The sequence below is a fragment of the Tamandua tetradactyla genome, chromosome 13 (genome assembly GCF_023851605.1).
Source record: "Tamandua tetradactyla isolate mTamTet1 chromosome 13, mTamTet1.pri, whole genome shotgun sequence".
NCBI lineage: Eukaryota > Metazoa > Chordata > Mammalia > Pilosa > Myrmecophagidae > Tamandua > Tamandua tetradactyla.
In genome coordinates, this window is record NC_135339.1 from 87,633,311 (window position 1) to 87,658,654 (window position 25,344).

Consider the following 25,344-nt stretch of genomic DNA (forward strand, 5'->3'; position numbering starts at 1 on the left):
CGTGTCCACCTAAGCAGCCCATGCTTGTGACCTCGTTTAAAAAATAGCAGAGGGGAGAAATGTGCAATATGATACTTTATTTAAAAAGGAGGTGTACACCACTTCCTTTTTTGCAAAGGGAAAGTATTCTTGAGTTATGCTATAACGGGAACATATCACAGCTCAGCTGATAAAATCCTCAAGGCCATTTTATCTACGTGTTCAAGACACACAAACAAATTGAAGTAAAAGGCAATATCTACTTTTTTCAAATTGCATTTTCAACAGCCATAGGGAAGGATGGTGTTTACTGATTTACTTGACCACAACCCACAATAAGACGCTCTAACAAAAAGTCATAAGCAAAGACACCATGATGTACTACAGTTCTACAAATCCAGGCTTCTGAGCAATGCTTTCTAGGGTTACTTTTGCAATGCTGAATTATAGAAAGCCCTCATCTCTGGCAGCAAATACTTAGGGCAAATCAAAGTAGGTCTGGAATGATGCAGTGAGATATTAACACTCTCTGACTCTGGTACAATTCACAAACGCAAGACTTCAATGATGGCAAACTAAACAAAAGGGAAGGGCAAGACCTAAATTACATATCAAAAGGAGCAGATTCTGTAATCTGGTTCTGTGTTTCAGATGCTACACTCTGTAATTCTTACATAACAGCACCCTTACGATTGTTTGATATTAGGGATCAAGAAAAAGCAGAGAATAAATTATAAATATCAAAATAGGGTTGCTTAGAAAAAATTAAAATCTGACTTTTAAGTTGGCTTCAAAGCACATTATTCCAACCGATTTGTTGGAGTGACAAAGACCTCGGCGGCTGAGAAGCAAAGCTGTATCCTGCTCTGTGCTCTAACCCCAGCGGTAACCCCCCCCCCCCCCATGCTGTGCGACACCCCATGTCAGACTCTGGGCACACAGAGACTTAGCTTAGACTCTGTAGCCACATTTGGGAGAACAGCTAGCAGTGGGCCACAGAAAGACGAGCCCTGGGGTCAGGAAGGAGGATACCCTGGGTCTGGGTATGGAAGGGTTCAGGGAGAAAGGGGCTGGGCCAGATGAGGCCTGAAAAGGAAGGTAGGGGCTCTGGGACAGGTACCTGGGCAAGGATGGTGCCAAGATTCAGTCTGGCTGGCTCAGGTGGAACAAAGAGAGAGAGTGGGGTACCACATCGTCTTCAGACGGCAAGTCCCAGCTGGGCAGGGCACCCCACGGCCAGGGCTTTGCACTGGAGGATATTTAGTAGGCGAGTAGGATGAGTTTGAAGGGACCGGTGCTCCCAGAACCCAAAGCAGGAAGTTCCTCCAAGCCCAGGTATGGATGGGGTAGCTGCTATAGGACACAGCAGCCTTACGCTTTTCATCCTAAAATTGCACAAAGATTGGGAGACCAGGCCCTGGGGTGGGGGTGCAGACAGAGGGGAAGGAAAGAATCATTCGATAGACTCTCTAGACTTGCAAGTAGAACATTCTACGAGGCACTGGGGGTTGTAGAACTGCCTGTGGGGAGAAGCCAAAGTGGAGTGTATATGCTAGAAGACTTCAGGCAGGAGAAACCATGAATCCATGATGGAGCTGAGTCAGGGAGGGATGGAGAGAGAACAGCAGTCCACTCGGTTTCTGGGGTGCCTCATATCTGCATTGCTGTCCTGACCTCAACAAGGTGCAATCAACTTAGGCATGCAAGGAGTGCAAACAGTGCCCTGCGTGTGCAAAGGACCCAGGAATGGCCATTACTCAATGGGAAGCCAAATGAATGCCAGTGATGTCAAGCTATACCTGAATAGTGTACTCATGGCCAATCTTGATAGTGGGTGTCGAGAGGTGAAATAAATGTCAAACTGTGGCTGGCTTGGGAACCTGGTACACAGATAAAGGTGATCCTGAAATTTCTCTTATAAAAAGTTTGCTGTGAAATCTGTGTTACGGATGAAGAAATGGGGGGGGGGGGGGAGAGTTGGAGAATCTTGCTTAGGAGACAGGACCTAAAGGTACATCAATGACTTTGCGCGAACTGATAAAATCTCCTTTTATACCTAAAGTTGGATCTATACAGCCATGGAAATACAGGAGACTGGTACTTTAATTCATCTTGTGGTATCTCTGGCTTTCCTAATTGATACCAACCTTTGAAAGTTGATCTAGTAATGCTATTTTAAGGTGGGGGAGTGGAATTCCATAGCCTTAATGAAGCATCTCTCCACTAATGACAGAAAGGAAATTTTAAGAAGTTTCCATGCAATCAGAAGAATCCAGATTGTGGGACCTTCCACTAACAACCAGCCTGGATTCTTCAAATGTCAATAGCTATGAATGACTAAAAGGCAAGGAGATTATTTTAGTTTAAGGAGACTAAAGAAAATGTCAACTAAATGCTATGTGGGACCCTTGGATTGTTCCAGCATAAATGAACAGACATAAACAACAAAAGAGCAAAAAAGGGACACATGGGGGAATGTGCACAAGGTTATATTAGATAATACTGTGTTGGGGTTAAATTCCTTGCGGGTGATTATGGTATTGTGATTGGGTAGGAAAATGTCCTAGGAGATAATCAGCCATAAGTACCGAGGAGTAAACAGCTGCATCTATAACAGTTTTTCCAATAGTTCTGGAGAAATCCATCCACCCATCCATCCAGCGAACACTCACCCACCCACGTACCTCCTACCTTAAAAGGAAGCAAATGGAGCAAGTGTTACTGATTGGTAAATACAACCGAAGACTATATTTGGGTATTCATTGTACTACTCCAGCAACTTTTCTATAGATTTGAAAAACAAATACAAATATTAAAAAAACAACAAACTACAAACAAATCTTAAATTCCATCCAGACCCTGAGCCTGCAGGTAAACCCCTGGGGTGGGGGTGGGGGTGCAGCTTTCCTAGGCTTTTGCAGCCCAAGGTAGCCCCTTGGGCTGGGGCACACTGTGCCTCTGCTGTGCCCACCCGTGGCTCTGACCACACCTACCCAGGACACACAATTGCCATAGGCAGCTGCAGGGACAGGCTTGTGGGACGTGGGTCCCTGTCCCTGTGGGGGCCATCTAGTGTGGCCCCCATGTTGGGTGGGGAGTGGGTGCGGAGTGAGTGCAGGGCTCTCCACGTTCCACCCGTTCAGTCTCCCCTATGCCAAACCCCGAGGTCTAGTTCACCAGTCACCATTCCAGCCGCAAAGCGGCTAGGCCAGCCCTTCTCCCCAAGAAGAGATTCAGACACTCGCTAATTAGGAGAGGATGGTGCTTAATCAACATTGCAGAGTTCTGCCCCAGGTTTCCATTAGATTTTAATTATGTTTATTTTTCCTTTCATGAGTAAAACACTTCCAGCCGTCCTCAAAGGTACCAGGGACTTGTACGCAAAGCAAGGGGCAATGCTTGGACTCAGGAACATCTTTGTAAATATCTTAATATGAAGCAGATAAAGTCCAGAAACTTTAGGAAGTGAAGAAAGGTGGATGTAATAGAGGATGCCTTTCATACGCAAAATAATCTTAGGTGCCTGGAAGAAACAGGCCTGAGTGCACAGGCCCTTCCTAGCTTCCTGGCCCCACCCACCCCTGCAGCCAGGCCTTGTTCCACAGGAGGGCCAGGCGTGGGATGGCGAGAGGGCTGGGGGCCCACAGGGTGGGCAGCACTGCAGCCGGGCTCAGACCAGGCAGAAATCAACCAGGTCAGGTTTAGGGTGGAGGGCGGGACGCCGCAGCTCTCGTCACAAACCGCCAATTGCGCTGGCTCTTACCTTCACAAATTCTGTCCAGCCGCTGTCGCTTGACTTTGTGCTTATCCACAAGGGCCATTCTTTAGCGGACTTTGCAACTCTCTGATTCAAAAGGCAAAGCAGTCCTCTAAGAACTTAGGGGAACTCGCAGGAGTCTGCGTGCATTACGCCACTATGAACCCTGAAACAAGCAGAAAAGAATCCTTACTCTCTGGTGACCCTCGGGGCACAGGACAGGTCATGTGGGATGTGGCTGCCACTTTCTCCAGGGGCATCTGCCATCCCGGCCCGTGGCTGGCTCTCCTCCCTCAAACGCTGGTAGGGGTGGTCCCTAAAGCCCATTTTACTATCTCCTGCCTTCTAATTTGTAACAGGAAACAAGCAAGCAGGCCCAGGACACTTGCAATTTCTGACAGCGTCAACGTCGGGATCTCTTGCCTTTAAACTTCAGGACTGCACTGCAAACACCAGATACGGAGCAATCTGAACTGGAGTAACTTATGCTCTAATGCCAGAGACCAGGTGACAGCTTGCCTAGCTTGTCCCTTGCACCTGTGAACCCACGGAGGTGCTGGGCACCGACCCACTGATGCCGAGATGTAGGCACCCAGCTGTGGCTACACCAAAGGCTCGCGCCTTCCAAGGGCAGTTTACAGATCAGAGCTACGGCTCTGCACAACCCAAGCCCTGCAAGCACCTTAGCTCTACCTGAGTGTGGAATAGGGGCAGGAAGCCGCAGCACCACCTACATGACAGTGCCCAGGGCCACCTTCCGGCACCTTTCGCACATTTGGAGGCTGCCACAGAGCCCAGGGAAGACCAGTGTCCAGGCTGCTGGGTTGCAAATATCTTGGCTTGGATTGAGTAGGGCACATGCAACAAAGAAAGGGTCTCTGCTCTGGGGTTGGGGCACGCAGGAAGGTCCAGAGGGGAACCCAAATACTGCCCGAGGAATGGGAAGCTGCTACTGTCCTCATTTCTGGAGGGGGTCAGGGCTGTGCATTTGGGAGATTTTGACCCTTCCTGCTCACTCTATACCAGTTGAGGCTGCAAATCAGTAACTGCTAATCCCCACTGTCTTTTGACACATTGCTTTGGGAATTGCATTCTTCAAGTAAAATAAAAGCTGAAGAATCCCAACGAAGAACTGAAACTATTCTATGGTCTCCTGTGTTTTATTCAACCCATAACCAGTTTATCTATTTAAGAAGAAAGAAAAAGTTGACTTCAGCAAATGAGAGGGAGACAAAAGCGAGGCCCATGGGTTAAAAACGCCCATTTCCTGGGGCAGTGGAGAGGATTACTATGCGTGGTCATCAATTATGCAAAACTCTGGGAGTTATTTTATCAAAGGTCAGACCACAGGTCTGAGTCCCAATTATTAAAAGGTAGACGACTTCCTGGTAGTTAACGGCTAATTTTCCAGCAATGAGGCTGAAAAAGCACCCCAAAGATTTATGGCAATAATTATGTGATTTTTAAAGAAGAGCTGGGAAAAGGCATGACTTCCAATCACATAAATTATTAATGCAAGATCCAAGAGACACCAAACTCTTTCCAATTCTGAGACATCCCCTAAAACTTGGAGTTGCAATATCCCTTAAGTGGGGAGAGGTAGTGGACACATTTTAAAAACTCTGGTTTTGCTTTTGCTGGGCTTTTTTGAAAGCCAACAGTGCATGTGGGTGGTCCCTACTCTGATAAACTGGAAATGAGAAAATGGTGGGGGAGGGGGCAAAGGGGGAGGCGAGGGGGTACACAGGACCTCTGGGCGGCTGTGCTTGTGCCCTGTGAAGCCCTGTATGCCAGGCTGGCCCTGGGTGCTGAGCTATCCAAATGAGCTGGTCCCTCCCTGTCGCTGGTGTGAAATCAGAACTCTGTGGAAACCGCCTCATCCAAAGGGCGAGAGAATTAATTAGTTAATATTTGTGAAGTGCCTTGGAGATGAAAAATGACAGCACTATCATCCGAGGCAAGCCGGGTTTCACACCCTCCTCCCCCAATTCCCTGAGTGAGGCGTAATCACTCTTTTTGCTTTCCTTTGAATTTTAATTTGTATAATTAGATGGCTTCCTGAAAAATTGATAAGTAGAACCTCGATCATGCAATCAAAGGAAAGATCAGCTATCAGGTTACACAAATTGTCCGGGTCCCATTATAAAATAATAAAAAATAAAAGCCCGCCCTCATTTCCGACAGTCTCTCTGTGGCTAGCTTGGGGTGGGGGGCTCTCTGGCTGGCCCCTCTCTTTCCCAGGGACTCCCCACCCCAATCCAGCTGCTTTCGGGTCAGCCACATGGGTGGCAAACCCAGACTCGCGAGGCCAGCAGGGCTGCAGAGGCTCCAGACTCCGAGGGGGGCTTGAACGCCACCCTAACCGCCTCCTAATCCCCAAACTATTTCTTTTGAAACAAGGATGTATGAAATGTGACATTTTCCTCCCCGGTCTTCCGAAGGAGGGCTCAATTAACGTCGAGCCTCTTCCCGATGACAGCGCCAGGCGCTGCTCAGAGCCACACTGTGCACAGTGGGCACCGGCTGCTGTCTGCGCTGATAATGCCAGCCTGCCCACCGCCCGGGAACACCAGCGTGGGGGGGCGGGGCTCGGCCTCCTCCAGCCTTTATCTCATACCAGCCTGTGCTCATAAATCATGACCGGCTGTCACTGAATTTATCAACCCCTAGCATCTACTGGCACTGTGGAATCAATGTTTAGCTCAGAAAAGGTAAATATGGAAAAATGTAAAAAAGGAGAAGGAAACGTGTTTCACTGTCCCACTATTGCTGGAAATGTAGAACCTCAGACTATGGCGGCAGCGTTGCTGGGATAGGGATGGAGTTCTAGAATCTACTTTAGAATGACCTTGGGTAACCTGGAGACGCAGGCCCCTTGATCAATATCACTGAGGCCCTGAGTTGCTGCGGGGACCACGTGAGAGCGTGTGTGAGCCCGTCCACAGCAGGCGCCACCCTCAGCTGACCTTGGACACTGCCAGGGGACTGTCATGCACCCTGCCTTAGGCTGGGAGGTAAATCTCAGCGACACTCAAGAAAGGTCATAAGGAAAGCTGGGTCTTTGCATGAAAGAAGGGAACCTTGATGCCAACTTTTACAAAAAGAAACGCCACCTTCCACCCAAAATGAGAAGGTCCCAAATCCCACGCTGAACCCTCGATCAAGAAGGACGCCTAAAGTTATATTTGCACGAAATGAGGGTTGTCTCCGAGGGCTGAAACGTCGGGATCAGGGATTCAACTTATGTCAGAAGAGGAAAAAAACCTGGATAAGAAAGCTGCTTGGAGATTTCTGGCTAATACAAGCTACAGGTATAAAAGAAACGTCCATATTTCAAAGGAAAAAAATACATGAGATTTAAGGAAAGGAGGAGCCCCCCAAAAGGAACACCACTTCATTTCACAACTGCTCTCTTGGATATCACATACAAAACACAAACATCCAGAAGCAAGGACAAGAAAACAAGACGATTCCCCTCATCTGACAAGCTCCAAAATCTGGGAATATTACTTTTTACCAAATGGCCATCAGCCCGCATGCCCTGACCATGTCCACGTGAGGTTAGAGCAGAGAGACCCAGGCCTCACTTCCTCAAAGGCTGAAATCCCAAATGAATTTTAAGATCCCTTCAGTTCCTTTATTCCAGTTCCTAGTCTTTATAAAGAATAGGCAGCTGAGGGGATTTATACAGAGTAATTGCATGCCTTCAACAGCGTCTCTCAAAATGAAAATTCTTCTAAAACCACTCAAACATGATAATAGCCTTAAATTCTTTTAAGGAAATCTACTTAAACATTATGTTAATAAAGAAAGAGCGGCTCAAGTTTTGCAATATGCTAGTGAATTAATATTATCATAGTTAAGCAATTACTGCCAAGTCTCTGAACGAACCCCTCGCGTCCTGAGAATGCATTTCATTGTTAAACCTGAGGAGGGACACGAAGGTGAGATGGCCCCAGCCAAGAGAGAAAAGCTCCCCCGTGCCTAGGCAGCCTTGGCCTGCAGGCCAGCCACCCGCCCAGCCCACCAGTCCACCCAGCCCTGGAGATGGCCAGTCAGCCCAGCGGAGTCAACAAGGGAGCATCTGCGGTGGAGGCAAGATCCTTCACAGGGGCCCACGGATGCATGATGCCTTGAGAATGCTGGTCACACACGCGTCTGCTGGGAAAACCCTCTCTCTGATCCTTCATTTAATCCCAAAGAAAGCAACAGAGCAAGGCCATCTCGGAAGAATCCCTTCCAGAATCTTCAGAAGTGAAACATGACCAAGAGACTCCTGTCTTACGAAGGTGGCTGGGTAGAAAGCTCTAAAATGGCGGTTTGGATTTTTGTTTTATAAACTATACCTAAAGAACTAATTAAATAACAGAAATGAGAGAATAAATGGCCTAGGGAATGATGGAGCAGTGGGAAAAAGACTCGCCAAGCCTTAGATTAAAGTGGCAGCTGCAATACCACAATTAATAAAATTATTAAAGCTGTACTTAAGGAAGTAAAGCCTTTTGGGAAAATCCTAGGTAGGAAATGGGGTTATAGAAGTCAATTTTCTAGATGGCTCACAGCTACCCCTCCCTCCTTGATTGTTTACCTAGTGGTGTTTTGTTTTGTTTTTTTAAAGGATTTGGTTCAGACATCAGGTAGCATAAGAAGTTGTCCAGGGAAGCTCCCCTTAACCTCGAGGCAGGGCCCTTCCTGAGATACACACAGAAACTTCACCCTGGGTGCTGGAAATGGACCTGCCCACCATCCGGCCAGGCTGGGTGGTCAAGTTGCTCCCAGTTTCCTAGGGAATGCCCAACGGGCCCTCTGGGTGACATGGGGACACCCGATCACACATTCGATCTGCTCCATGCGTGGGCCCCACTCTGTAAGCCCAGGGCTGATGCAACCCAGCTGCCCCACAAGGCCAGGGTGCTGTGCTGACATCTGGCCTGGGGTCATTCCTGCCCACACAGGGAGGCCAGCGAGGTTCAGAATTCAGAATTTTTGGATTTTAAGAAGGTAACACGGTACTTACCCTCCCAAATCGATCATTAATATTTCTACACATAGATTAAGAAACCTATACAATATCAACCTTTTGCCTGTAACCCACATGGAGCCTATTAGAAACCGAGGCTGCTCCACGCAGGGCACACAGGTAGCGCTCACTGGGGTCCCGGGGGGTCTAAAGGCCCCTCTCCGGTAGTCGTCAAGGAGGCTGCAGCTGTTGGTTTGCTGTGGTGTGGACTAGAACCCCACATCAGCTCAGCTGCAAAGGATAAGGCATAACCACAGACCTGCAAGGGGTGGGCAACCCAGACACTAACCAAGGTAAGAGCCCCCCCCATGCTTCCTGGAAACAGGTGTCCAGGGTTACATGTGGGACTTAGCTCAACTTTAAACGGTGTTTGCAGTGGGGGAGCAGCAGCCCTGGCCAGCAGTGGGGCCCCTCGGCCAGCAGAGGGTGCTGCATGCCTGCACGGCCCTGCCCAGGCTGCGGAGACCTGGGTGGATGTGCCACAGACACACCTTGTCCTCCATTCCTGCTGGGGTTTTATCTGAACCTGGAGAAATACCTCAGAAACTTCCAGAAGGAAAAGTCTGAGGTGGGTTGGGAATCAGATGCTGCATTCCCCCTCAATTTCAGGATGCAAGGGAGGCAGAAGGCACCTCCTTCAAAGTGCCCGCCCAGCAACAGAAGTCCAGGTTTTAGGAGCGGGATTGGCCAGGCCCTCTCTGCTGCTGAGCCGGAGCTGCCTGCCTGGGCACCGGGCTGCACAGAGGCAGGTCCTGGGGCAGAGGCTGGCCCTACCCACGGCTCCCCATCCCTGAGCCCACCCTGGAGGGTCCATTTCCATTCAGCCCGTACTTCTCTTTAAGGATGGGTCCGGGAAGAGCCGGCCCTTTGATGAAACATGAAAACGACTTGGCAGAGGATGAATTTCTGCAGAGGGAAGAGCCGGGGTGGTTCCGGGCCGGGCTGCTCTGCCAGGCCTGTCAGGGTTTCCATGACACACTAGGCTCCGGGCACACCTGATTCACGTGGGAGGGCTCGGTTCCCCTCGCGAGGGGGGTGCGTGGGGGTCCGTGTGCTGAGCAATATGGGTAGCCCCAGGGCACATCACTGCTGCTGGCCACACACTCATCTGGGGAGGGAGTCAGAAATACGCCAATTTTCCAACCTCAATCCGGAACTGATTTAGACCCAGCCCAGGTGGTGGACTGGCAGGCGGGGGCCTCTCTCCCGGGGCTCTAAGCTGGGCCTTACGCCTCAGTTCCCATGAGCCCCTCCTGCTGACCACCTCCGGCCTTGCTGTTCAGCCCTGCCCTCCACACCTGATGGGCACCCACCCGGCTCACGTGGGTACAAGGAAGGTGGAGCCACTTCAGCCATTGGCTCCGGAGCTACTGAGGACACACACAGTCCACTCCACTCCCAGCCCCTCCGTAGAAGCTGCAGCCTCTCATTTCACAGCTAGGGTCACCATGGCAACAGGACACCAGCGGGAGGCACAGCTCACGCCCCGCCTGACTTGGCAGGTGACATCTCAGGAAACAGTCAGCGCACTTGCAGATCCAGGGGTATCCTACCCAAGTCCCAATGCCACCTCCTCCTGGTCTCCTCGGTGTGAGCCTCTCCCCTCCCTTCTCCCCCTGCCTCTGACTTTCCCGGCACCTCACCACCTGGCTCCAAACCTTCCTTCCTGGGATTGGCTCTGCTCGCCTCTGTGGAGAGCTGTGCAGGGCCACAGGCCTGAGCTGGCAGGAGATGGACAGCAGGCCAAATGGCCTCAGCACCCACTCCAATAGAGACTGCTAGCTGCAGTCCTTGGTCAGTTTTCAGAAACAAGGATCTGGGAAATGACCTCAGCAGCCAGTGGGAAAAGCTCCCCGAAATACAGCCACCTTTCTGAAGGACTGAAGACCCATCTGAGGGACAACCCAAAGAAAGACTCGTGAGCCATGCTGATCCAGAAGAGAAGGCTCATCTGTGTCCAGGGCCCTGCCCCACCACAAGGCTCGAGTCCTAGTGACCCACGTCTGGGGACCGGCCCTCCAGGGCACCAGCTGCCCACATGCCAGGGGTGGTGACATGCTGTGTGTGTAGAGAACGCCCTCCTGGGGTGGCCCAGCCTTTATTCCAGAGGCGATGGCACTCGCACAAACGCACAGCAGGCGCACCAGCTCCATCTCAAGATGAGGGTAATTAGTTTGTTTATGACGACAGATATTCCATGTTGGGATCTGTACCAACACCCAGATTCCATAACAACGTTTCTCTAAGAAAAACACTGCTCGGCTGTGCGCGGGGATGGGTGGCAACTCAGAGACGCTGGGGGCCTGGGCTGATGGGAATGGTGACTGGGAACCACGCACCCCTAACGCCAGAAGTCTTTTGATGGAAACGTGGCTCTTGCAGACCTTATCTTCTCGACCCAAGTCATAAAAAAACAACCCACAAACCTTACTCTTATGTAGCTCTTTAACACCATGAAATACAACGGCTTGCAGCTATTCATTTTGCTTAACACGGTGGTTCTGGTGTGAGGACAGCGTATCCCAGACACCCAGAGGGGAAGGTGGGCTTTGTTTGTGGCTGCGAAGGCAACCAGGGGCCAGGAGGGATGGCAGGGAGGGGGGAACGTGTGATACTGAATGTCACATGAATTCATCTTTCCTGATCAAAAGAGAAAGAAAAGGGGCTAAAAAATGGGGGGGGAGCACGCACTCTATCTAAATAGCTCTTGGTGTTTCTCTGTTCCAGGGATCCCTGGGGTTAACCAATCTTCTTGAAATATTTCACCTGTTTCAACGCTGGCTCCAGTTCGAGCCTCCAAGGCTTCGGTGAGTACACAAAGCCAGTTTTACACACAGTGAAGCCCAGAATGTTATGGGCAATTGCTAAAATATCCCTTCTCAGCGTAAAGAGCTGGCAGGGGCAGGGGACCGGAGGTACCACGTGAGAATCTTCTAGAGGTGGGAAACCTCGTCATAATGAGCTGTGCTTGGGTGGTCTGGGGCTGCGGGCACATGTTCTCAGACCTAATCCACGCCTATGGGCGCGAACAGTTACACGGAGGATCTTTTGGTGAGGTGACTTCAGTTAAGGTGTGGCCCGGACAGTGGGGACCGGGAGCCCTTTACAAGCAGAAGCAAGTCAGAGGGGGCAGCCAGAGCTGAACCTGATGGAACCTGGAAGAGAAGGGAGAGGCCAGGAGACACTGCCATGTGCCCTGCCATGTGACAGGCTGAGGACCGAGGATGGACGGCGGCCAGCCCCAGCATGCACAGTCCACAGAGAGAAATCATCACCCTGATGCTTGAGTTGGACTTTTTCCTAATCTCAAGACCGTGAGCAAATAAGTTCCCATTGCTTAACCTGAGTCATTTCATGGTATTTGCTTGAGCGGCCTAGGAAACCAAAACATGCACCCTAACTTTCCAGGGGAGGGGGACATTTGAATTACCGGGGCAGGTGGGGTACAACACGAATCCATAGTGTTTGAGACAAGGACACTGCACCATGGGCTAATGCCAGGGACCCTCATTTTATTGTGAAATGCTACGGAAGAATTCCTGACGGGTGCTGGGCACAGCGCAGGTCCTGCCAGGTAAGCAACAGGCAGGGGACGGAGGCTCTGAGGGGGCCACAGACCTCCCAAACTCTCCCAGTGCCCGGTCTCCTGCTGACATGCTGGGCATCAGTGGCTGCTGCACCCGACCCGTGGGCAACCTGGAGAAGGGAAAGGGCTGTGGCCTGCCCTTCCCACCGCTCTCTGCTGCCTGTTCCCTTAGACCTGGGGTTTTCAAGGAGAGCTGGGGAAGGGTCCTGAGTCACAGGTGAGGACCATGGGGGAGTTGGGAAAAAGGTATCCTAACCCCCCTTTGCCCCAGACCTTCCGGAGACCCATTTCATAGGAGGCACGAACCTGTCCCTTGAGATCTGACAGCAAAGAGATGCTGGAGATGTTGTCGGCTGGCAGGAGCCTCCACAGGCCCAGTTCTGCTGGCGATATGGGCTCTGCACACATCGACGGGAAGCTGTTTCTGCTTTGGGGTGGATCCCCATTGTTGGGGGATCATGGACTTGCCCACCACAGCAACTCCAATAGGCTCCAGCACACGGATCTGGGATCCCATTTCCTGGGGACTGCTGACTGTGAAAGCGCTCCCCAGAGTCCACACTCCCTCCCCGATACAGCCCCCCACCTCGCTCACCACCCGCATGCACTCATCCCCCTTCCACATTCTCCAGTTATTCCCCTGAAAGGAAGGTACAAATAAACATCACACAGCATGTCTCACAGCACCAAGCATAGCTTTTGCTTCAAAATCTAGGACTTCCAACATAATGCAAAGGCACGGACAAACAACCACCCCACAACCATTGATGAACCTCTGAGAAGCTCCCCCAGGTTTCTGGGGACTAGTCCCTGAAGGCGGGGCTCCCCCTATGCCTGGCCTCGGTCCACAGAGGACAGAAACTTCCCTGAGCTCAGGCTAAGATGGAAGCATGTGGCTTCCCACATCTGGGGGCAGGGGCAGCTGCCAAAGCCGGCTCTTTTTGGGGAGTGGTCTCCTTCCCAGAGCACACCCAGTTCCACACAGGACCCCGGAGGGGCTGGAGGGGCAGCATCCCAGTGCCGCACCCAGCCCTGAGGGGGCCCAGAGGCCCAGCGTGCTGGCCTCCACCGTGCCTATGACCAGTGGTGAGCGTCAGCTGCTGCCACAACCTCTTCAGGAGGCCTCGGGAAACCCTCCACACCGACCATGTCCCGCTCCTCTGCCTGTGGCATGTCCCACCCTCACTGTGAAGCAAAAAAAAAAAATCTAATAATCTGAAGCAAAAAAATAATCAGTAGCAAAGCCCCAGCAACGCCCCACCCCTCACCCCAGGTATTCATGCCTGTGAAACTTCCTTCCTGTTTTCAAGTGGGGGCCAGATTTAACCCACTGCTTATGAAAAAACAGAGGACGGCACAGGTGATGCGGTCAGGTTAATAGAGAGGGTCTCCTATCCTGGGTACCCACCTGCTTGTGGAGGGAGGCCAGTTGCCAGGGCCCGAGGGAGCATCAGTCCACAAGGACCCGAATCCTGCCTATTGCCACGCCAAGCTCAGATGAGGCTTCTCACCCGTCGGGCCTTCGGATGGAACCACAGCCCCACAGGCATCCAGGAGACTCTAGCCAGAGGCACCCGGCTCAGCTGCACCCAGACCCACCCACTAAAACGGTGAGACAATAAGCATGGAGTGTTTTAAAGCCTCTGAGTTTTAAGGTAGTTTGCTACACAGCAATGGATAACTAATACAACACTTTGCTCAAGCTACCAAGTTTTCTGCAGTCGCTGAAACAGTACATTTCCAACAGAAAAGAAAAAATACCACCACCTTTGTACTGCATGGCACTGCATTTACATTACCCATGGGACAGAGAAACCAACAGAAAGCCACCTCTGTGCTGTAAATCTCCACTGCCCATGCCAGCGAGTTCTGGAAACTCTTGGGGGTGGCTGCTCCTCTCCCCACATCGGCAATGGCTCTGGGCCTGAAGAGCAGAAAATCTGCTGTGACTTTCACTTACTCCAGAAGCTTAAAATAAATTCCAGGGCTCTGCTCAACATGCACAGAGATGCTGAGGCACCCTAGGGTCTCTGCTTCGAGTCATGCCCATAAATCGGGTACATTAAGGCACTCTGATGGCACCCAGGCCCCCTTCGAAGAATGTAGCCTTCCAGGCCATCCCCTCTCTGCACAGAGATTCAGGACACACACAGCCCCCCTTGCTTCCTAATTCTACAATGTTGTCCTCGAACTGCTGTGCCTCTAAGGCTGAGCTTTCTGAAGCAGCGCAAAGGCGTGAGAAGACGGTCCAGGCATCCGCAAGGGGCCTCTGAGCGCAGTACGGACCATTCCCACGACGGGGCGGCACAAGTGAGAGGCCTGAAGACCCACCCTGGCACCCAGCGGGGAGAAAAGCCCTGGAGTGTACGTACGTACGCACGCGCACACACACATACACACGTGCACACGCGCACACACACATACACACACACACCCCTGAGAATTCCTTGCAGTATAGTGTTTCTGGAGCCTCCTGAGAGTTTATTAGTCACCAAATCTAAGCCTTTGCCCCCAAGGATAGAATCTGGGCTCTACCGTGGCCTCCCCTAGTCTGGTGGCTCAGCTCCCTGCCTGCACCCCAGGAGCAGCTCTGAGGGGTTTATGGTGCTATAAACAGGAAGTACGGGGGCCAGCCTCAGCCACACCCCACCATGCCTGCACCCCGAGGCTGGGCTCCCCAATACGGTCAAGAAACGCGGCCAGCTAAAAGCACAGCAGAAACAGCCTGGGGGCCCAGTGGGGTGGGAGTGGCGTGCGGGCAGGGGCAGCTCTCCCCACACCTGCTCAACGGCTGGAAGGCTTGTCCTCCACCCGTGTCTGGGCACAGCAGCCAACACTCAGAGCACCCACCGGGTGGCAGGCGCAGTCCTCAGTGCTTGGCAGATGTTAACTCGCCCAACCCATGCCTGTGCCCGCACCCATGCGAGCCCTCGGCACACATGCTTTGTTAGGCTGACGGCAACAAGCCAGGCACCCACACTACGGAGAACCGACCCAGCCCAAGCACCCATCTAGGTCAGCACCCCTGCTCTGGGTGAGGCTAGGGGAGCGCCCCCCACACCCTAGGCACTGGGGAACCTGCTCACGGCCATCCTCAGTCTCTCCTAACAGGACTCTGTGTGAAAACACATCCTCCCGCCTCTGTGAGGCGAGCGCACCGGCGGAGCTCTGCGGGAGTGCCTGCAGGTGAGGAGGCCCAGGGGATCCGTCCCACCAGGCCACAGGCAGTGGTTTGTCCAGCTTGTACCGCGTTCCCTACTGATGACCAATGGCCATGGCACCCCTCTGGGTGCCTGCGGCATCCTGGAAGCCTCTCTCAAGGGACCTTTGGTTTGTGAGACGGCCCCACCTCTGTGTGCTCAGGGCTCAGTGCCCCTATGAGGGTGGCTGGGGGTGTGGGGAACCAGCCTGGCAGGGAGCTGGAGCCAGGAGGCCCGGCGTCCTCACGCTCAGTGGGGAACTCGGCAAGGGTTAAGTGGAGTTTTAGAACACAAACTTAGGAACGTGGCTCCCACGCAATTTGGTGAGGTCAGCGCGCAGAGCGGCGGAATGACACTCGTAAGGAAAAACATCTGCCGGTGTCACAAGGTCAGCAGGAAGCGAGCGGGCCTGCGCGGCCCTGGCTGGCGGACCCAGGCTCCTAGAAAGAGGGAAGCACATGGCTCAAACGCGACCCCAGGGCACAGCACAAAGCCCCTTTCAGCTGTCCGCGGTCCAGCCCGGCCTCCCTCTCAGCGCAGAGCCGGACTCAGGAGGCTTTGTGGGCCCTGCCCGGGCACGCCACCCTCTGCTCACTCACACCCCAGGCGCCCAGGCCACAGAAATCCCCGGGGAGCCGTCCTTGGCGCATGCTGTCCTCCCTGCATACTTGTGTAGTTTCCCCGGGCCGCGAAGTCTCCAGCTCTACTTTTGGTTTGGAAAACAATCTGGGTCACTTGAATAGCAAAACGTTTAAATAAATCCATCATCGTGAAATTCAAAACAAGAGGCCTTTTTAGAAAAACAGGAAGTCTTCATCCATAACAGGACTTAAAATAGGGCCGCCTCTGTTTGTTGACAAAGCCCCAGTCTCCCAGGCCCCGGGGCCTTTATTTTTTGTACAAGATCCAACTTACCTCTTAACGCTCCTCCGGGAAGGCGCTGGGTTCCCCCGCGGCCCGCTGGCCTTCGTTAGGGCCCTGTCCCAGGTCAGGGTTGGGGGCCAGGCTGGCCATACTTCCTGCCCAGAGACCCTGAGGAGGGTCTCACAGGAAGCCAGGCCAGGCCCCACAGCGGGAACCAGGACTGGTGCCTTTTAATGAACTGGGGCTCAGGCTTCTCCTCGTAATCATTTAAAAGCTGGAGGCCTCCTGGAATCGGTCCTGTCTGTTGTTTATTGACTGTCACGGAGTCTTACAGAACAACCGCTGGGCTGACACTCCCCGCCACTGGCCTGGATTTAATTGCTGTGCAGAGGGGCTTTCACGGAAAGATGGGGTGCCCAATTTCACCCACTCTCTTGCTCAGGACTGGGTAAAAAAGGAAGTCAGGAATATATAGTACCCTCAGATGCTTTCCACACTTATCCACTTTAAAGGACACAGGCATAAGAAAACCTCTAAAGAAGTGTTCCTGAAAGTTCTACAACTGACCAAAAAAGTTCCCTCCATGTACAGAGTAAAACCTGCACCTGGACACAGAGTGTTCTACCTGGCATGCATCGTCCTTCTTCTCTGAGGGCTCCTTCCCTTTACCTTTACCTTGCCAATCCTTTTCTAGTGATTTCTACCTCCTCCTCCTCCTCACTGACCACCACTCATCAGGAGGACGGTGACGTAACTATCCCCTTGAGAATATGAGAGATCCCAAGATGCACACACGAAGATCGGAGAGCTCAGGCAGCCAAATTCTTTCTCAACATGGAGTTTGAGATTGTCAAACCCAACCTCCTCCAAGGGTCACTCAGTCTGTAAGGCCTTAAGTTCCTGCACCACCGGGAGGGCAGGGAGGCTGTGCACAGCTGGCTGTGCTACTGCTGACCACTGCTGGTGTCCTGCACCCTGAGGCGCCTCTCCTTCCCATGCAATTAAAAATAAAGCCCACGCTGGAGGAGAACAGGGAACACAAGCAATGCTAGCTGCTTTGGGATCCTGGAGTGTTTGCTTACACAGGAGAAAAACAGCTCTGCCATGTGACAAGTAGGATGTACGCAACTTCGTGCTATTTGGAAATTCACTTTCAGAGAGATGGGCAATTCTGTCAGGGAACAGGTAAGAGCACAAGGTGTGGCACATTGAAAACAAAAAGTTGATTTGGACGAACTTTAGCCTGGACCACGGGCAGGGCCACGGCTGGCCTGCCACCATGCTGCTCGGATGACAGTCTGTGCTAAGAATGTTATGGAGCTCCTGCCACGCTGCCCAGGAGCAGCACTCCAGGCTCGCAGCAGTGGGCACGGCCGGCTGCCCGGCTAAGCCAGCCTGAGGTCTGTGTCTGGTCCGCCCCTTCCAGGAACCTGAGCCTCTGGGCTGGGTCTGGCTTTGCTGCCCATCTGGGGTCACACATAATGATGAAATGGGGTTCAGGAGACAAGTGACCCACGGAACCTCAGGTTCCACGAGGTTAACACACCCCTGAAAATGTTCCAATGCCAAGTGTGTGGGCTCAGAGGCACGGAGGGGGCCGCGGGCCCATAACTCAAAGGTTGGAGGATGGCGGGCGGTGCAAACCGTGTATCAAAGTCGTCCTTTTGCGGAGGGAACACCATGGAAAACCAGACCATATGTGACAGCACGCAGCTGATCCCAAGGCACTGCACACGGCCACTTATTTCAAGGCATCGGGAGCTATTTTTATACTCAACAGAAGCAGTGCCAAGGGGAGCCACGAAGGAAAACAAGTAAGCTGTGGCTGCTCGGGCGACTCCGGCTTCACACTTCCACCAAACAAATCCTCACAGCGTACTCTCTGCTACCTTGTCTCAAAGGCCAAGGTCATGGAAGTCCTTTGAAATTGAGTTCTAGGCATTTTTTTTTAAAAAGAAAAAGCCACTAGTGGCTTTTAAATGGAAATGCAATTTTCTTCTAACTGGCCACGATTGGCCGATCCTCTCTCTCTCTCTGTGAACACATGTGTGTCACAGACCACCTGAAACACGGGTTCTAAGCAAGTGAGAAACGTGAAACTCTGTTGTGGAAGGAAGTGGTGATGCTTAGGCCCCACGAGGGAAAGATCTGTGGCTTCAATCTCTGTCTGCAATTATGACCCAAGGAGGGAGAGGGAAACCAAAAGCAGAGACTGAGATTGATAAAGAAGGTTCTCAGTCACCCAGACATGGAGCAGACTGGCATACTTACATGGGGAGGGTGCACCCTCGATTCGCAGACCTGTGCCCCCCCTTAGGTAACTGGAGTTTGGTCTGGGCTTGGCACCCACAAGCAGGAGGCTCCCTGACTCGGTGGGAGCAGGGCTAAGAGAAGGGAAAGAAAGATGTGCATGCAGCCTGGCACCTTGAGAAGCCTCTCCCCATTCTAGAATCTTCTGATTCGCCCTGGAGCTGTGGTATGGTGCCCAGGGCACCCCCAGCTGGCCACCCTTAGCTCCTGGTTCCGCATGGCACGCTGCGCCTGCTGTCCCACCCCCCCACCCCCAAGGATTCCTGCTGAGACGAGCAGCCCCGGCATGCACTGCTTTATTTTCACTTCAAACATTCTTCCTGGGACCATCCCAAGAAGCCGAGCGTACTATTTCCAACTAAAGCCCTGGCATTGTCTAGGAATGTTTTCAGGACGAAGCAAATTGCTAAAGCAAACATCTTATTTTAGTCTGCTAGGACAGCCAAGCGCTTTAAAAATATTCTTTGCGAGGCCTTCCAGTGGAACTGCCCCCTCTGGTGGCATCGTCTGCATTAGACACTCCGGTTCAAGGGAAGAGGGGAAAAGCTCAGCGTGGGAACCCAGACTCATGGCACCATGTGTTCCTCCGGGGCAGCTGTGCTTCTGCAGCCACAACTCCCACCTGGCCCCTCTGCCCCCATCCCCCCCCACACACACCTTGACAGACTGGAGAAGACAGAGCAGGCCTGTGTGTGCAAGGGGGGTGGGTGTGAGCGAAAGAATGCAAGGAGAGGTGGGGGGGCCCTCAGCTGCCCTCCTCCCTGCCTCACGAACAGGCCCCTACTGAAACCGAATACCATCTCCCTTCAGCTCTGTGGGGAGCACATACTACTGGGAAGGACTAAGGAGGCAAAGAAGAGGGGGGCAGGGTCTCTCAGGGCTGGACAGAGTGGCCTCCGTGCCCCTGCAGCAGCAGGTCCTCCGCTGGAAGGACTGGGCCCCGGGATGGCTGGCACACCTGTGTCCTGGAACCTGCACAGGACAAGGCCACCCCATGGTTACTCGCTGCTGGTGCTCTTCCCAGCAGCAGCTGTAGGGCTAATGTGGTGCCCCACAACAGCCTTGTCCTAGGAGGGACAGGAAAGCTCAGAGTCCCTTCCTCCGGGGGCCTGGCAGGGGCACGCCTGGTGGCCTTGCTCCCATCCCACCCACTGGCCTCTGTAGACCACTTGAATCCATGCGCATTTCAATGAATGCTTTAAATACTAAATACATAGCTCACAAATTGCTAATTTGCATCTTTTAGGTGTGACAATATGACTGTTCCTATATTTCAAGATAAGAAGCCCTTTTCTTTTAGGAAGAGATGCTAACATCTTTACGTTGTCACGCGAGGATGCCAAGGATTTGCTTCAAAATAGCCTGGTGGGGTGTGAGAGAGCAGTGGTTGGACAGGAACCAAGCAGAGGCTGGTGGCTGCTGAGGCCAGGGGATGGGAAGGTTCAGGTGTTCAGGAGACTCTGCCTGGTTTTGTGTATTGGTAGGTTTTAAAAATAAAAGCTCTATCACTTAAAGGTTCTGCAGGATCCCCCACCAAAATATAAGTCCCTGTAACATAGGGACAGTGGGCTGCCCCCCCCGCAGAGCTGCCGCAAGCACATGGACGGCACTGGGCAGAGCTGGACAAAGGCATTTCTGGCACCATGGCTATCACTCACAAGTAGTCCTGGGGCTTTAAGAGGCCGCCACTCCGCACCCCACCTTTCTCCATTCCAGGGTTCCAGAGAGCAGGCCACGCAGGGACGGTGTTCCGCCCAAAGCCACCTTCCCACCTGTAACACTGAGCCTGGGCTGCGGCAGACTTTTTAGGCAGTACCCTCACTTTGGGCCTGGCACTGCATTAAAAAACCCAATGCTGGTTGAATGGAGAGAGAACAATGAACAAATGATCACGTCACCCTTCTCTTTGCCATGGCATCTGACAAGCTGCTGACTTGTTAGCCTGAGTACATCTCCATTTCTGATGGGTGGGTGGAAACATCACACCTATGAAATTTGGATAATTTATTTACTCGTGAGCCTACACGCACGTCCCGCCCTCCCCAAAGCCACCACCACACTTGGGCTTTGACACACCTGGACAAAAGATGACGAGGTGCAGCACGGGAAGGCTCAGAGCCCCCCGTCCACGTGACAAACTCGAGGGGGACGCCTCTTTGGCTGTGGCAAAACCGTCAGGGAGTCTGGACCCTAAAATCCTAACCATTTAGGTGTGATAATTCCCCTTTTCTCCTTCTATGCCCCCTATGGCATGACCATATATTTGTTCATATTTAGAGTAGAAAAGAAATCTCTTTTTAGAATCTTACCCTCAAGGAGAATCTGAAATGTGAAACAAAAATCCAGCCTGTTGATTTGTTCCATTTCTTCCCTCCCTGATCTGTCCCTGTGGCAACCCAGACCCTGCCAGCGCAGGGCGGACTGGACATTCAGTCTGTGGTCAAAGTCACGGGGAGAAAGAGAATGAAACATTTCTGGTTTGGTTACTGAGCTCAAAGCTGGTTTTGTTCTTTCTTCTCTCTTGGCCAAGTTTTGCATATTTAGGATTTCAGTTACACAGGTTTCCCTTCCTCACTGGTTTTACTACCTAGCAAGCAGAGAATATTTTCTAACGATTATCTTACACGCCCCACAGGTAACCACAACTGGTGAAATGCACTGCACTGTCCCCACTTCACTGGTGACTTCAGAGACTTGCAGAGAGGCCATCGATTGAGCCGTGGGGAGAAAAATGGGCCCCATGCCAACAGAAACAAAACCCACGGGGGAAATGCTGCCATGAGCTATGATCTGGAATGTTCTTTGACCCTGGGCTTTCTGGGATCTGGTGTTTCAGGGAGGCCAAGTCACTTTTAGAGCCCCAGCAGAGGCTGGAGCTTCAAACCGAGCCAAGGGCTTGGCCACATCATGACAACTCACTGTGCTGGCCACTCGTGACCAGGGCCCTTACTGTACGGGACACACTTAAAGGTTAATAAAATCCAAGTACTAGACAACATCTGTGTGCAAGGCACACTTGCTTCTTTCTCCCAAGTAACTTCAGTAAAAGACTGAGAAGGAGCTATGGTCAAAGGGCTACAGGGTCTTTCCACTGTCCCATTAAAGCCCCCAAGAGGTTGTGAGATTTGGGGAAGGGGCATGAAAACACCCAGAGGATGCCAGGTTCAGTGAAGGACCAGATCTGAATTCCTTTTGCAGTCAGCATCCTGGGTTTGTTCTGTGGGCTTCTGAGTGGTGAACAAAGTGAGGCCTCCCACAAGTGGTGGGCAGCAGGGAAGGGAGTGGAATAGTTAGCAAGGCCCCCCCACAGTGGTGTGCTGCTGGTTCTGCAACCAGCAGAGACGAGGCCCAAATTAACATTCAATTCACCCTCTATGTTTAGAGGGTGAAGTTCATTTTCCTCTTCTAGATATCTGGTCCACCCCCACCTTTCCTCCTACATCAGGTGTCAAAGGAGTCGCCATCCACCTGAGGACAAACACCGCTGTCCTCATTCAACCGTCCCGAGGCCAAAGCCAGCTGGAATTGCGAGGCTTCCACTGCAGCCACGTGGCAGCGGGCCCCCTCCTACAAGCAAAGCGCCGAAACCCTGACCCTAGCAGAGTGGAGACTCTGAGTGGTGGTGGCAAGAGGGGCTGCCAAGATCAGCACCGGCTGCAAAGCCTCAAGTGGCCTTGCTCTCTGCCAGGTGACACGTGGTACTGGGCAGCCTGGGCAGGGAACGTCGGGCAAGGCAGCAGGGCTTGCTGCCCTCGGGGTGCATGGTTTAATGGCGGACTGGACATTTTGGGATTGTCCTGGAAAATGGGAGGTGTCATGATGAGCTTGAGAGGTGGCTCGGAGGGCTGGAAGGACAGCAAGAAACGTCTGTCCACATGACCGAGTCAAATGAGAAGGGGCCCACAGATAAACGATAGAGAAGAGAGGGCCCTAAAATCAAGTTTAAATTCTAGTCCTGTAACCTTGGGCAAGTCACCTGAGCACCCACACCTTGGGTTCCTAACCAATGAACAGCCTAGAGCAAGCAGTGGTGCCCATTCAGTGCCTCGCTGTGTAGACCACAGAGACTGGGGTGTTCAGGGGAGACCAACGTGCTCACGGACAATGTCTAGGGTTGAGAAGCAGTCACTCACCTCTCTGTCCCTCTCTGGACAGGGCTCTTGGTAGCAGAGGCCATAAACTCCTGAAGTCCTCAGGATTGACCAGAGGACAGGGACAAACATGCAGAGGTCCAGGACAGCACCTCATGTTCATGAAAAATCCACTCACCTGATTTCTCCCCGAGTGTACCTCCGCGGGGCAATTCATTGTTGCAAGGTGAAGTTTTCCATTCTCTTTAAGGCATTCTTCAGGAATGAGCACACACCCAACAGATGGTTCTGCTAAAACCCAGAAGCCCAGCCTAACTTTGGGAAACACATCAGACACAACCAGCATTTCCCAAACCGTTACAGTCCTGAAACCAAGGACAGTCGGGAAAACTGCCACAGTCAAGAGGTGGCCGGCGGAGGCATGACAACAAAATGAGATGTGGGAAAAGGACATCAGGTGAAAGCTAAAGAAATCGGAATACAGTTGTAACACTGCTTCATTAATTGTAACCAATGAGCCGCAGTAATGAAAGAGAAATAATAGGGTAAACTGGGTATAGGGTAAATGGAGTCTGTCTATAGAATCTTCTCAATGTTCCCATAAATCTAAGACTCTTAAAAAATAAAAGTCTGTTTAAAAGGAAAAATAATTGCTTTTATATGCTCTGTGCATTTTTCAAATGACTTCTGACTATTTCAAGACTGTGTTTACCGAGTTGGTGGCATGTTCTTTGGTTCAAGGAGGGTTCCGACCTGTCCTTGACGTGGGCTGAATGAGGACCTCTATGGGCAGGGGGCACTCAGCTTGCCACCCTGTCCTGGGTCTCCTCTGGCCCCACCTCTGAAACAGCCACTCACTGCCAATCCTAAGGCCGCTGAGATGCAATGAGCAAAAATCTAGGTACACCTGCGACCAAACAGCCAGGGGACCCCACCTCAGCTGGCTGTGCCAACAAGAAGCCATTGAAAAAAAGCAAAGGAGAGCAAAACCCCAAAGTTCAGTTTAAAAATGTGGCAGCAGGCCCCACAAACCAGACACTGGGGATCCCGGAACAAGATGCTTAGCAAGGTAGGGTGTGTGTGTGTGTGTGTGTGTGTGTGTGTGTGTGTGTGTGTGTGTGTGTGTGTGTGTGTGTGTGTGTGTGTGTGTGTGTGTGTGTGTGTGTGTGTGTGTGTGTGTGTGTGTGTGTGTGTGTGTGTGTGTGAACAAGATGCTTAGCAAGGTAGGGTGTGTGTGTGTGCGCGCGTGCGTGCGCGCGTGCGAGAGAGAGAGAGAGAGAGAGAGAGAGAGAGAGAGAGAGAGAGAGAGAGAGAGAGAGAGAGAGAGAGAGAGAGAGAGAAGCCAGGTGTCTGCCTGATTACCTTCCTGGTCTTCAGGGTTAATGTACCGAGCACCCACTGGGTGCTAGGCAAGGCCTTTGGGGACAAACAGAACCCAGCCCTGTCCACCGTGGTGCTAAGCATCCCTCTGCAAAGTGGGCACTTTTCATCCAGGCCACCTGACCCCAGCATCCACCACTCCCACCCCGACTGGGAAGGATGCATAAAACGCTCACTCCGCAGAGGGTGGAGTAGAAATATCTGCCAACTGGCTTCTTCCGTTGGGGACAGACCTCCTCCTTCATCCCAAATGACTGAAAAGTTTACCCGCCAGCCTATGCAGATGTTCTCAGCTCACCCTGCATTCTGTGAACCTCATCACACCTGGGCTTCAATTAGGAGCGTCCCCTCTCCCCTGGGAGAAGGGAAGCCCTCATAGTTAGCTTTGGCGGTTCACAACATCACGGATGCCACAAGCAAAACGACAGTCCCCAACTCAGGAGTCCCTCTGAACGAGATCTGGGTTCTTCTCTGGACTTGCTGTTGACTTTGGACAGCTCATTTCATCTCTCTGGCCCTCTACCTGGGAAGGGAGGTGAGCTGTGAGAAGAGGACAGAATAACATATGCAAAGGGCCTGGGCGCCCCACACACGGTCAGGGGACCTCTTTGCACTGCTGCCAAGAGCCTGGGTTACAATTTGGAGAGTTTCTGAATTCCAGAATCAGGATAGTTTATAGGAAGTCTGCAGTAATGAGTCTGACACTGCACACATTTGCTGAAAGCATCCATTTAGACATTTTCAATATTTAGCTCCTAAGCCAGAATTTGTTCACTTTTGTTTTGCTACTCAATCAAGAAATGGCAACATCTGCTGACTGACTTTTTTTTTTTTTTAATTAGAATCATGGGTTTGCAATCATGCATAAGATACAGGTTCCCATATACCACCCAATTGTTAACACCTTGTATTAGCATAGTTCATTTCTTACAACTGATGAAAGCACATTTTATAAATGTACTATAACCACAGTGTTTAAGTTAGGTCTCAATGTTTGTGTTGTGCAGATCGAGGGATTTAAAAAAAAAAAATTATTCTAGTACTTTATATATACAATCTAAAAATTTCCCCTTTTAATCACATTCAGATATATAATTCCATGTTGTCAATTATGCTGACAATGTTGTGTTACCATCACCCCCTCCTTTACCAAAACT

General features: G+C 51.9%; 1 protein-coding gene and 1 long non-coding RNA gene across 12 annotated transcripts in view; one reads left to right on the forward strand and one right to left on the reverse strand.

The window, feature by feature from the left end:
* CTBP2 (C-terminal binding protein 2) overlaps positions 1-25,344 on the reverse strand; it is a 154,756-nt gene that overhangs the window by 43,330 nt on the left and 86,082 nt on the right. For all 7 annotated transcript variants that reach the window (XM_077126364.1, XM_077126363.1, XM_077126369.1 and 4 more), the window contains one exon: positions 3,743-3,902. In XM_077126364.1, the coding sequence (XP_076982479.1) occupies positions 3,743-3,800 (58 nt within the window). In that variant the 5' untranslated portion in view covers positions 3,801-3,902. The remainder of the gene's footprint in view (positions 1-3,742; positions 3,903-25,344) is intronic.
* Positions 6,591-23,496, forward strand: LOC143654428 (uncharacterized). 5 transcript variants are annotated; one of them, XR_013161804.1, is made up of 4 exons: positions 6,591-7,047; positions 11,484-11,563; positions 21,352-22,404; positions 22,872-23,496. It is a non-coding gene; the product is annotated as an uncharacterized LOC143654428 (long non-coding RNA). The 5 variants fall into 5 exon arrangements; XR_013161803.1 differs by having other exon boundaries at positions 23,058-23,496; XR_013161805.1 differs by having other exon boundaries at positions 22,099-22,404; positions 23,058-23,496.